The sequence below is a fragment of the Tachypleus tridentatus genome, chromosome 7 (assembly GCF_004210375.1).
Source record: "Tachypleus tridentatus isolate NWPU-2018 chromosome 7, ASM421037v1, whole genome shotgun sequence".
NCBI classification, from domain to species: domain Eukaryota; kingdom Metazoa; phylum Arthropoda; class Merostomata; order Xiphosura; family Limulidae; genus Tachypleus; species Tachypleus tridentatus.
The window spans coordinates 148,433,136-148,446,596 of NC_134831.1; the positions used below are offsets into that span (position 1 = coordinate 148,433,136).

Here is a 13,461-nt window from a genome sequence, read left to right on the forward strand (position 1 = left end):
CTTTATCAGATTCATTATCTATAGTAAGATCAGTCCACATGCATTCATTGAAAAGCTCCTTCATTTATCAGTAGTGTCATCAGCGAACTTTTTTTTTGGGAAACCCATGAATAATGGTCTGTGAATTGTTACAGTCAATTGTACTATTACACTCTGTAACAAAATTTTTACTTTTTCTTGTTTTTGGGCAAAAAGTGTTATTTCCCAATTGCTTATGCCTAAAGTAAATGGGAAATACCTATTTTCTCTTCAAATTTTGCTTTCGTGACCTGGGTAATGTAATTTTCAAATTTACCCATTTTCCAGAACATTCGAGATAGATTCAGTGCTGAGTAGTTGATAGAAAATTTTCTCGGACTTGCAAAAATTTTCAAGAACTTTCTAGAATGTTGTAGAACTTATAAGAATTTTCTAGAATGTAGAACTTACAAGACTTTTCAAGAACCTTTAAGAATTTTCTAAAACTATCCATAGTAATATAAATATACAGGAGCCCACCACTTCAGTTTAGTTCTAGCTGCCTAAGCAAACACATAGACCTATCTGATTTTATCAGAGATGACATTAAGAAGCTTCAAGCATTCTGCTATGTATGTGGCCAATTTATCAAGACAAGAGCGAAAAAGTACTCTGTGACAGCATCTGTTGAAATGTGTGAAGCCTACAAGCCATATTTCGGCATGCCTGTCGGGGATCAAGACAAACCCTGGGCACCTCATTTTACCTGTGAGCACTGCAAAAAACTAGAAGTTAAGACGGACAAATTTTGCTTGCTTGAAGAGTAAGATTTTATATTCGACAAATTTTAAACCTTTTGGAAATTTAAATATATTTTTTTTTTTAATTTCCAATAGTATAGAAAAAGTACCACATATAAAAGTATTTTGCATGAACCTCTTGCACATTAGTTGTGAATGAAATAAATTTATTCTTCATAATAATTTTATTTTGCTCTTTTGTGGGATGGTACAGAAAGGAAAAGGAAGCACTGGCCACAACATCCCGAGTTCTCTGTGGGGAGGCACAATGTCAAGTGTGAGCCGCTAGTGGACCTCCAGAAGGTGTTGTTCCCACTATTGCACATAAAACTGGGTCTTATGAAACAATTTGTCACAACTCTTGATAAGGAGTCTGCAGCCTTCATGTACCACAAATAAAGAAGGTCCTGAAGTGCACAAAATTCCCCAAGAAGCTCAGTACGAAGGGAAAAAAGCTTGGGGCAGCTTTGTCGCAGTGGTTCGGGGCATCTTGGGCAATCACAAGGCCGAAAATTATGTGAAACTGGTTGAGACTCTAGTGCAGTAGTTCTTAACTTTTTTTTTTTCGCCTCCCGCTAGTACAGCGGTATGTTTACGGATTTACAACGCTATAATCAGGGGTTCGATTCTTCTCGGTGGGCTCAGTAGATAGCCCGATGTGACTTTTTCATTGTCTTATCCCCTGAGACTCTCCAGGGTATTACCGTGACCCCTATAATAATTTTTATAATGGTGAACTTTGCGTAAAGGTAGAATAAAACAAAACTATATAAAGATCCTAATTTATTGAAAATGTTAAAAATAAATGACCTTGAGAAATGCTACAAGTACTGAACAAATGCAAAATCCATGGAATTACTGAACATAATACAAAACCTACTTATTCATATTTTGGCCTGGCATGGCCAAGCGCGTAAGGCGTGCGACTCGTAATCCGAGGGTCGCGCCAAACATGCTCGCCCTCCCAGCCATGGGGGCGTTATACTGTGACGGTCAATCCCACTGTTTGTTGGTACAAGAGTAGTCCAAGAGTTAGTGGTGGGTGGTGATGACCAGCTGCCTTCTGTCTAGTTTTGCACTGCTAAATTATGGATGGCTAGCACAAATAGCCCTTGTGTAGCTTTGTGTGAAATTCAAAACACACAAACAAACCTTGAAATTTTTGTGTATATGTATAACATTTTAGTGAAATTTGAATAAGACATTGCATGATGCGAGGCTGTACAGGTACTAATTCCACATCTAAGAATATCAACAGTGATCACCTTTGAGGAAAGATGTAGGTTTGTTTTGTTTTGGAATTTCGCACAAAGCTACTCGAGGGCTATCTGTGCTATCCGTCCCTAATTTAGCAGTGTAAGACTAGAGGGAAGGCAACCAGTCATCACCACCCACCGCCAATTCTTGGGCTACTCTTTTACCAACGAATAGTGGGATTGACCGTCACATTATACGCCTCCACGGCTGGGAGGGCGAGCATGTTTAGCGCGACGCGGGCGCGAACCCGCGACCCTCGGATTATGAGTTGCACGCCTTACGCGCTTGGCCATGCCGGGCCCTGAAAGATGTAGGACTCCAATACAAATCCTTATATAAGAACGACTTACCACCTCACTTACAAAAGCTTTGTGATCAGAGAGATGAATACCTGAAAACCTAGTTCACTGATTCACATATCTATAATATTCTCTATTCTCTCGATACTCCCCGAACTTAATAGACTTTTGACGTCAAACTTGGCCTTGAATGGCCAGGTGAGTTAAGACGTTCGACTCGTAATCTGAGGGTCGCGGGTTCGAATTTCCTTCGCACCAAACATGCTCCCCCTATCAGCCATGGGGGCATTATAACGTAACGGTTAATCCCACTATTCATTGGTAAAAGAGTAGCCCAAGAGTTGGCGGTGGGTGGTGATGAATAGCTACCTCCCTCTAATCTTACACTGCTAAATTAAGGATGGCTAGTGCGGGTCGCCCTCATGTAGCTTTGCGCGATATTCAAAAACAAACGTCAAACTTAGAACATTCTAATTATTCTCGGTCTACCTTTATATATATTTTCGAACTTAATGTCATACGTTCTCTGACTAACTTCAAAATTAAAATATACAACAGATTGTTTGTTTGTTCTTAAGCTCAGAGCTATACAAATGGCTATCTGTACTTTGTCCAACGCCGATTCCTTATCCCGATAATAGCGTTATAACTCTTTACACATTCAGTTGAGCTACCGGACCAGGATTGTTGGGTAGAGAATGAAAAGTGTGAAAGATGTAAGGAAAGGATTTAGTGCAAAATCGACTACTTAGTAAAGACTTTGATTCATTCATTAGGTTTGTTGCATTTCAGTTGTAACTTCATTTTATAAATTATACGATAAATATATATATGTATAGTGTGTGTGTGCGTGCAATATAATTTGTTTTAAAAATGAATTTATTTTATCACAATTTTAGAAAACAAAAGCTTTTCCCAGCGAAAGCCACCAAGTGTGTAAAATTGTTGAATTCTTGATGACGAGAAACCCACTTGAAAGAAAAATGTATCTCACAACGGCTGGTATGGGTATTAACACTTTTATTGATAAGGAGAGAATAACTTTTCGACCTTCCTAGGTCTTCTTCAGGTTAACCTTCTTAACCTAAAGATAACTTAAGAAGATTGAAACGTTGTTCTCTCCTTTTCGATAAAAGTGTTAATATCCATACCATTATCTGAGATACAAAATTGTTGAATTTTCAATTTCCGGAACCAGTTATCATTTTTCAAAAAAAGAGTCATCCCATAATTACAAATTATTTGTTAGCAATTGTTCTTCTTATTTTCTCGGTACGGAGAGGTATTTATAAATTTTATTTGGAGATAATATTATATTAAAGTTTAGCCTGCCAGATACATCCTGTATCGTTGTTTACACATTTAGGTGATGTGTTGCGAAACACGTTGATAGATTGCGCAATATTTACGAACCCTGTTTCTTCTTTAATTGTCTGATAAAGGAAACAACTTCCTAAACACAAACATTAAACCAAACTTATTTAGTAAAAGATATATTTTAAAATTATATCTGAATTTTGTTATATTTTCAAAATTTTATGTAGAATTATTTTATATATCGGATTCATACAGGAAATTTTTTTATAAATACACCTCTCGCAGGTAGATATTCTTTTTCACACCATTGGATTATAGGTGTCAAAAGAGGGTAAGCAGACTCAAGCTTAATATGGTAGCCTACAGTCAACGCATGAGAGTTGCTAATGAAAAAGCAAGTAAAAATGTTACTCAGAGAGGAAATGTCCCTAAGACAACGGTAAGTTTTTGACTGCTTTACGTCAAAAATTTCTCTCTATGAAAACAGATTCATGATTTATTATTATTTGTAATTTTTTCGCATGTTGTACCTTGAGTAGTAATACTGGTACGTCAACAACACAGAATGAAGTGTACACTGTCACATTACGTATTTGTAAGTTACGTAGAAAATAAACTAAATTTCGCGGAAAGATAACAGTATTGCTGCTTTTTCAGACCAATTGTAAATAAGTATGTTGTCAATACAACAGTAATGCTAACTAAAAGATGGTAATTTCATCTTGTATTTATTAACTATATATATTTCTCTTAAGTCACTTTTTTCTCGGTATTCACGGTATTCGATACTGATATTACAAATAATCACTGTATTTAACGTTACGTGGTCACAGCTGACTTTGTCACTGAGATTAATTTTTGTACACATAAGACTATTAATTGGGGCCAAGAGTAAGTTAAATTTTATACACCCAACCATCCACACGTACATACGTACATGTAAGCATAAGTTAAGGACGAGATACATTTTGCTTTTGGTGCGCCCACTCTAGGCCGTTTCATTCAGTAAACACAAATAAACAATATCATTCAAATATGAAGACTTTTCACTAAAGTCATTTAACAATATTCACCACATTTGTAGACAAACTACTGAAATGTAAAGTCTTGTATATACACACACACACACACACACACACATAATTATTTATTTATATATGTAACAAAGTTCCAGCAGGAAAGAATATTTTTGATTAAAAGTAAAAATTATACTACCAGTAGGATTACTGCTAGTACTATTATTGATAGCCCATCAGTTAGTACTACTATTAGCAGTAATATTACTTATTTAAAGATAACATGTGCTTTAAAATAACCCAGTTGTACAACTGATTCATTATTTTATCTAGTGACCAATAGCTTTAAAAACAAATTTAAAATGAATTCCCAATCACAGTATCAGTTTGAAACACATTTGGAAAAAAAAAAAGAATTATTTTTAAGTAACTAGGAATTATGTCACAATTGAAAATAATTTGTTCAAACCTAAGAGTCAGGATTCTGAACTTATGACTGACATTTCTCGTAATATTAGTATAAATATAATTTAGCCCAAATAGGAGTGTAAAATATACATTTTAAAGTGTCATTGTATTATAAAACTGTAGTTTATATTTATTAAATTATGTAAAAAGAATTGTATTTTAAAACATAAAATGTGGAATAGTAGATAAATACCAACTTTACCTATTGAGACTGGATTGTTAATTACTTATGTTTGTGCCCCAATTAATTGATTTAGTTTAGATATATTTTATATACATTATTCAGTAGTGTCAGCAGTCTTAGTAAACAACGAATTATCAGGAGTCTGAAATAATTAACACATATGTAATAATATGAATTTCCTCCAAAAACTGTTGAAAAAATTATATACACACTTAGATCAACAACAAACAAACAGTAATAAATCCTAAGATATAACCAACTACAAAACCTTACATTGCTGCATACCATATATATCCAACATTAGCAAAAAAAATAACCAACATTTGGAAAAAAAACTTGTAACAAAACACGACATTCCAGTAAACACCAAATTTATTCAAAAACCATGTCCAAAACTAAAGCTCATACTATGTAAAAACTGCAATGACAAATACAACACCAAAATTATTTACAAAATGCAATGCAACAACTGCCATGACTTATATATTGGAGAAACAAACACAAAAATGGAAACCAGATTTAAAGAACACACAAAGAAAACACCTTTACACATTTTTGAACATTGCATACTAAATACACAACATAACCACAGAAAACACCCAAATACTAAATGGGGAAATAAATACCAACAAATGCAAAATCAAAGAAGCCCCACTTATACAACAACTAAAACCAAAATTAAATCAGTATAAAGGAATACCTTTATGCCTATATTCATTAATAACCTGACATCTAACTGCAATGCTACCTACAATCCTGTACATGTTTACACTCTCATCCCTAAGACATGCCTAGCAATTGTCAATTGCAAACTCTGTTTGATAACCTGAAGAAGACCCAAGAGGGTCAAAACATTGTCCTCTATTTTGTTTTAATAAAAGTTTTAATATCAGCCGTCTTGATATACAATATTAAATACTTTGCTTGATAAACACTTGCATTGTCACTTTGGATTGTAATGCACTTGAAGTGTGGAAAATTAATATAACATTGGTGTCGAGGGGCTTCTAAGATCAAGAGTATTCTAAATAAATATAACTTCATGCTGGGTATGCTAATTGGATCACTTGTCTAAGCTTGACTCAATGAAAACCAATTGTACTTGCTGCATAGTCAAATGAGTATATGACATTGCTGTTGTTGTGTCACTCTAATTATCCACACAGTAGGTTATTTTGAGCATGTCTTTGCATTGTAAAGTGTAAAATGTTTCCTAAACAACTTGCATTTTTTGATGGATTATGAAGTATGTTTTCTTTCTGTTCATCAGCATTTTAGGAAAACCAAGGTAACATACCTAATCTATTACTGTGTAATTATAAGATCCATTTGAATTCCTGTAATTGTATGACATTATTTGCTTGGATAATTTGTCTGGAATTTATTTTCTATGCAATATGAGGGCATAAAGTCTTTCAAGGTTTAGTTTTTCATTTGATTCAAAGACTCATTCCTCTCAGCAACATGTGTTGTTTCATCATACTCGAGTTTTCACTGCTTTTCTTCAATGATTACTTTTCAGTGCAATAATTTGTCTACACATTTTACAATTAATTTCCTCTGAAATTGACTACTAAGGGGACAACCACATCTTTTACAGGCATTACAGTCTTCAATTTGGCATTTACATTGTAATGGTATAATGCTATAAATCACTTATTTGCCATGGATCACCTGTGGTTGCTTTAAAAGCAGTTTCTGAAGAAAACATAGCATGTGGCAAAAATGGGAAGCTTGCACATTGAGATCTTGTTTTGTGGGTTACATCTGTCAAATTTGTAAAAAATAGCTACTTTTGACATCTTTAATGGACAAAAAAAGAATTTTTAAAGACTTTTATCCAATTACCTTTTGTTGCTGATTCAACAGGTGTTTAAATCTTGTATATGAGATGTACCCCACAGTCATAGAATGGATGTTAAATTAAATAATACATTTCAGTAGATACATTTTGAACATTTTATTTTCAACTGCCATGCATACTAACTGAAATTTCTGTGGACTGACACTAGGAACCACTGCATTAAGTAGCTAATTTTGATTTTATGCAGAATGATTTAATTTTATTAACCCTGTTACACAGAAATTCAACTAAGATGTATAAATATTTTTTAGAAGGGGATGTGTTTTTAGCATCTACGTCCCCCATTTTTTTTGTTTTGATAAATCTTAATATTTAACTTTTTAGTAATTATTTTCATACACATAACTGAAATATCTATTATTATTATTTCAAATACCTTGTGGGTTTTCTTGATGAAAAACTTAAAATATGATGAGAGTACATTGGACAGCCTGTCTGGAGGAGTGTCTTGTGTAATGTTGTATTAACAGTTTTTTCCCCTTCAGAACATAATGTAAGACCACAAAATACTCCTAAATAAATTGTCCTTTTAAGTGATAACAAATACATAGGTGAAACATGATGACTGCATCTATACTGTGTATGATTAATGGAGACAAGTACTAATATTGTATATAGTGAATTATTTTATCTTTTATCTGTACAAATATCACAAACTAAAAATATCAAAAGAAAATTACTACTAAAACACACTTTGTACAGTATTGGAATTTTTTCCCTTGAAAATTCAAGTACATTTGAAGTTATATTTGTCTCACTGAACTGTATGTCTTGTTTGAAACTTATGATTTAATTGAGTAGTTTTAGTATATCAAGTTAATTTGAAGTCTGATTGATAATATTATGTACCTTTGGTATCTAGTTCTAATATTATCACTATTAAATGTTAAAACCCTGTGAATTCCCTTAAACTTAAATACCTTAATCATATCCCCTGTAACTTTTTGTTTATTCAGAAAAATAATGTTGTAGACTTTAAACTTTGTATGACAACTTCACAATTCAAGGTATCATTTTAGTTGCCCTCTTGAATACTTTCCAACAATTCAATATCTTTCCTAAGGTAAGGTACCCAAGACTGAATATAGTACTACAAATGAGGTCTATCCAGTGGTTTATACAATGAAATTATAACCTCTTTAAATTAACATTTAATGTTGCTGTAGATACAGACTTAATTTGTACTTGCCTTACCACTAACAACAGCACACTACTTGGATGGCATAAGAGATTGACCAGTCACAGCACTAAGATTCATCATAATACTGTCAAAGTTATTCCTGTCAAAATTATAATTAAAAGTCAACTGCTGTTTACTTGCCCATCCTTTCAAATCTAAATATTTTTGTGAAGTAATTTATTGAATATGCTTTCATTACTGTAAGTCACTGAGCCCAAGATATCTTGCATGTAACAGTCACCTTGTTCATATTCCATTTATAACTCTGCTTTCTTTTAATTACACAGGATTATGGACAAAGGCTTTACCTATTTTAATTTTATATCTAAAATGACTTACATTGGTTTCAGTATCTAAATTAACTAAGACAAATTCATATTATTGTGTATAATTACAAAACAAAATCTAAGATTTTTTCACCTTTAAAGAAACCTCAAGAAGAAAAATTACCTGTTGGACCTTGGATGATTGGTTTGTTCATCTTTGTTGTTTGCGGATCTGGTAAGTAACTTTTAATGATAGTTTTTAATATTATAACTGATTTTTCTGGTTTCAATTGTAATTTTACCATTAATATTGATGATTTTTGGTGCATTTTTTCTGTTATACAAATACTCAAAAGTTTTGTTCAAAAAACATTTTGTGTGATTTAAAATCTAGTGAATATTAGCATTATTTTGAACGTCAGTATAAAGCGAAAAGTTTGCTTACATGTTTTGGAGTCATTAGTGATGTAGGGTAGAGCACTTTTACTTTTTATACAAATAAAGATTCATTTGACCAAGGCAATAATTTGTTTTAATGTTATACTTGTCCATCTTGTCCTGTTGTTTGTAAGGACTTGCATTAGTTTAGTATTATTCATGTACATTTGTGGACTGTTGTCTGACAAGAGAAGGATTAGCTATTCCATTTCAGCATGGGTCAAAATTTGTCTTTATTAACTCTGTCACATCAGGTCACTGGTCAGAGGCCATGTCATTATGTTTATTGGCTTGGATTCAAAATTTGATTGAACTACTACTTAATGAATTTATTTCAGTATGTTTGTGATCAAGTTGTAGATTATAATTCAAACTTTATAATATATGTTTTAATTTCTTAATTTAAAAGTAAATATTAAAATAACACCTTAACATAGATTTTAGTGAGTTGCATAGTTTGTTGAATGCAGTGCTGTTTAAAATTAGGTGTGTGTGATTTCAGAATACTAAATTGTACAGTTTTGTGCAAATTAGGAACTTTGAATCACCAATATTGACAAGCTAGAATGTAAAATAAGAACTCTATCTTTTCATTTTGCTGAGATATGGCTTGTTGCCCCATTACCATCTTTATATTTTTTGAAATGATCCCTTATATACACTTCAATATGACATATGAATAACCAATCCACAACTTAATGTCCCCCTAGTAGTTTTCTTGGATATTTTAATTCATAAAAAGACTACCCATGTTCTTTTGATCCAAGATTTCAAGGAGGTAAGTTGTGTCTTTTGTGTGCTTGAAGTTTTATATTTTTTTAAACTTGACTACAGCTTAGTTTCTAAGCTTAATAGAATTATATTAAAATTCTTTGGTATCAGTATAGTTATATAATTTTTTGGTTATTCAACTGTGTGTGTGTGTGTGTGTATGTATATATATATAAAATCTAAAAAAATTTATTTGATTACCTTGCAAAATTTTAAAAGGCTTAGCAGCCTATGTCCAACAGCAACTAAGTTTGAAGATTGTAACTAGAAGACATAATTGTTTTACTTCTTGATATATTGTTCTATATTTTTAGAAAACCATTTCATAACTTATTTCTGAATAGTAATAATCTTTATGAGTGTATAATGTAATAATTGAAATATGACTGAATATTACGAAATGTTGGTCCACTAAAACATAGCCATGACAGTAGACTAAAATGTCAGTTTTATACTCTTGGATACAGTAACTTTATTGCATGTGCACTGCATCATTGCAAGTTTTGTAATGTTAGCTAAGCACAATTAAGTCATAATAAAAATAAATAAATATATGCAAATATAATATGTTATAATATGTAGTAATTCTAGAATGAGAAAAACACGATTTATACTTTTTCTTTTGATGGTTACAAAGTTGATCAGTTAATAGACTCCACATAGTTAGGGTGTAGAAAATAGGGTGACTGAAATGCTTGCCAGTCACTTTTCATTGGTGGTATAAGTAGCTCAGAGTGCAACACAATTAACCTTTTTAAAGTCCCTGAAATAATTTAAATTTATAGATTAACCTAAACATGTCTCTTCATTGGTGATGAGTACATTCACTTATGTCTGTATAAATTACTATTCAGGCAAAATGTCTCAGTAAAATGTATTAACTTGCATATAAATGTTTCTGTACCTTTGAAAGAATTTTACTAAGTATTTTGGGTCTTTGTAATGGCTGTATAAATGTTACTTTCTTGTGGAAACTTCTGGGGTTTGTCATCTTGGGATGTTCTAGATTAAGGATTTAATTGTTTTAGGAATTGTTTCACATCTCCTGAATTATTTTAAAATAGATTTTAATGCATTGAAACTTTTGAATCGTCCTTGTTTGTAACACTATTGTATTTATTCTTAATAAATAACTAATTTTATTCAACATTGTTTTTTAACAGCTATCTTCCAAATTATACAGAGCATCAGATATGGCTAAAGAAGTGATAAAGAAGCACTTGCTAGTTCAAGAAACATTCCTAACACAGCTCTGGATCTTTCATTCAGGAAAAATGTTCAAACCATATTGGATCAGATAATTATTGAATAACTTGCATGTAACTGCACAATCTTGTAAAAAGATGTGTGTGTGATATTTTTACCTTTATCTGAACTCTGTATTTTATTAATTGTATGTATGCAACTTGAAACTGCATTTTCAAATATATATTTTAAAAAATGAATGAGTTGTAATAAGTGTTGTTAGACTTCCAAATAAGTTGCATATTTACAGAAGTACAAAGACATAGGGGGAGAGATTAGAATTGTATTAATTTTAATTTGTTGAATTTAAATTGTTTTTGGAATTGCTGTTTTATTTTTTTTTCTGGTTTTTATTTTCATGTTAGTGAAAAACTACTACAAAGAGGGTGATCAAATTCTGTAAGGGGTAAGTTTATATACCACATTAACCTTTTTAATTGTTAGTTCTTGCATTTTATTTCTAAATTGATTTTCTCATGAACAGGTGCTGAAAAATAAAAACTGCAAGGAGTAATTATTAAAGATGGTGGTGTGGTACATAAACTGTTGAAAGTAACTTCTTTGGGGGTAGAAACTTTTCACCAAGATGAAAATAGACAAAAAGAAAACCCAAAAATCACAATGAGATTGAGAAATGAAAATTAAATTCTTAAAACATGTAGTTTTAGGAAATCATAAATTTTATTTTTTTCAAAATTAAATTAAATTAAGTTAAATTAAAAAATAACAAGATTTTTGTATCTTCTATGGGCTAATGTGTCTATTCACACCTTTCTGTTTCAAGAGGTGCTGTCAGCAGTATAAACTATATTTGTTATTCGTATTTTTATATGACAGTATATAACAGGGTTTTTTTAAATTTGGATGTTTGCATTATATTTGAATAAATGGAGTTTAAACATTATGATGAGCACTAGAAGACAATCCCAGAGATCACTAACTCCTTGTGTGGAGACTAACTGCCTCACCAGAGGTAAAGTGTGTTCCTTTATTCATATTACCAATGGCCTATAGCTGTGTACTATCATCCCTTGGTGGTACAGTGTTAAGTGTATTAACTTGCAACGCTAAAATCAAAGGCTCATTTCCCTGCAGTTGACATTATAGCTCAAGTGGTTTTGTTGTAAAACAAACAACTGTATAATGCCCTGTTCATTCATATTATTTTGTTTTTTCTGTCTACACTGTATGGTATTTTGTTTTCCAACATATTCTGTTTGAATGTCAATAAAAACATTTCACGGTTGTTTCTTCCATCTTGCTGGTATAGAGGAGGTCAATATCCTGCCAGTATAGTTTTGCAAGATTTTATTAAAAGGCTTCTCATGTGAGCTTCTCAACTTGCTTGTTCAGTTTGACTCCTGCATGGCCTGTCACACAAATCCAGTTGGTATTTACCATGCTTCTTTGTTGTTGTTTGTTTTTTTGTTTTCTAACATCCATGTTGGGATCACCTGCCTCCAATTTTATGCAGTACTATTCTTGAACCAATTAAGAATGCTATGTTGATGGCACTGTATTTAATTTATTTTCATTCTGTTGCTTTTAGCAATTCAGAGGAGTGCTTGTTTTATGGCATCCAGCTCCATGCTTGTGGAAGGCTTGAATATCTTGTAGTAGAATGTCGTTTCTATGAGATGAATGCCCAGTCAGCTGTCTCACTGCCTTTGGTATAAAAATTATTTGTGGTTGTAATGACAGTTTAATCTTCACTGTAGGCTTTAAATACATTCTGACAAGTTTTTCTTGACTTTACCCTCTGCTCATTTTCTACACTTTGTTTAGCCCTGATACCTACATATTTCAGTGTGATAGATGTTTATTCCACATGGGATTATATGAGGTCCTGTGATGATACATTATATTGTTGATTACTATATGGGACTTGTCCTGTTACTTTCTCTGAGATGCCTTTTAGGCAATTCCTTGGGAGGATAATGTCTTTGTGAAGTTGGAATGTCCCACTTGAAAACAGTAATGACTTGATAACAGAATACATTTTCTTTACATCTCAAGGAGTTGGTGAATACGTTTGTACTTTTGTGCTGTTGGTATTCTGTGATTAGTTTGTTACTTGTACTGGAGCAGTGAATTGGGCAGAAGTTGTTTCTCTAAAAGAACAGATATTTGTGAAACCAAACATGATGGAAACAAACTACAGATATGTTTTATGATAATGTTAATGTGTGCCTCTAAACAATTTCAATAGATTTCTGGCCCACATGTTTTATGCCATGGCTTCACACAATCTAACCAAAAAAAAATTTAACTGTCACTGAAAATGATTGAAAATGTTTTTATATATATACACATATAATAGTAGTATCTATGCATTTTTATTTGGACTTGGAATGCAACCTATTGAAACAAGTGATACAGGTTTCTTTATGTAAATAAT

The 13,461-nt window shown here is 32.2% G+C and overlaps 1 protein-coding gene across 1 annotated transcript; it reads left to right on the forward strand.

The window, feature by feature from the left end:
- Window positions 1–3,872: 3,872 nt before the first annotated feature.
- LOC143256868 (stress-associated endoplasmic reticulum protein 2-like) lies at window positions 3,873–11,263 on the forward strand. Its single transcript, XM_076514664.1, has 3 exons — window positions 3,873–4,070; window positions 8,772–8,844; window positions 10,982–11,263. The coding sequence occupies exons 1-3, from the start codon at window positions 3,984–3,986 to the stop codon at window positions 11,017–11,019; spliced, it is 198 nt and encodes a 65-aa protein (XP_076370779.1). The 5' UTR covers window positions 3,873–3,983; the 3' UTR covers window positions 11,020–11,263.
- The last annotated feature ends 2,198 nt before the right edge of the window (window positions 11,264–13,461 follow it).

Excerpts from the sequence above, each read along its gene's own strand:
- LOC143256868 (XM_076514664.1), top strand. The coding sequence starts at position 3,984 with ATGGTAGCCTACAGTCAACGCATGAGAGTTGCTAATGAAAAAGCAAGT. Across the intron at positions 4,071-8,771 it reads GAAATGTCCCTAAGACAACG|AAACCTCAAGAAGAAAAATT; the intron begins GTAAGTTTTTGA and ends TCACCTTTAAAG. Across the intron at positions 8,845-10,981 it reads CTTTGTTGTTTGCGGATCTG|CTATCTTCCAAATTATACAG; the intron begins GTAAGTAACTTT and ends GTTTTTTAACAG.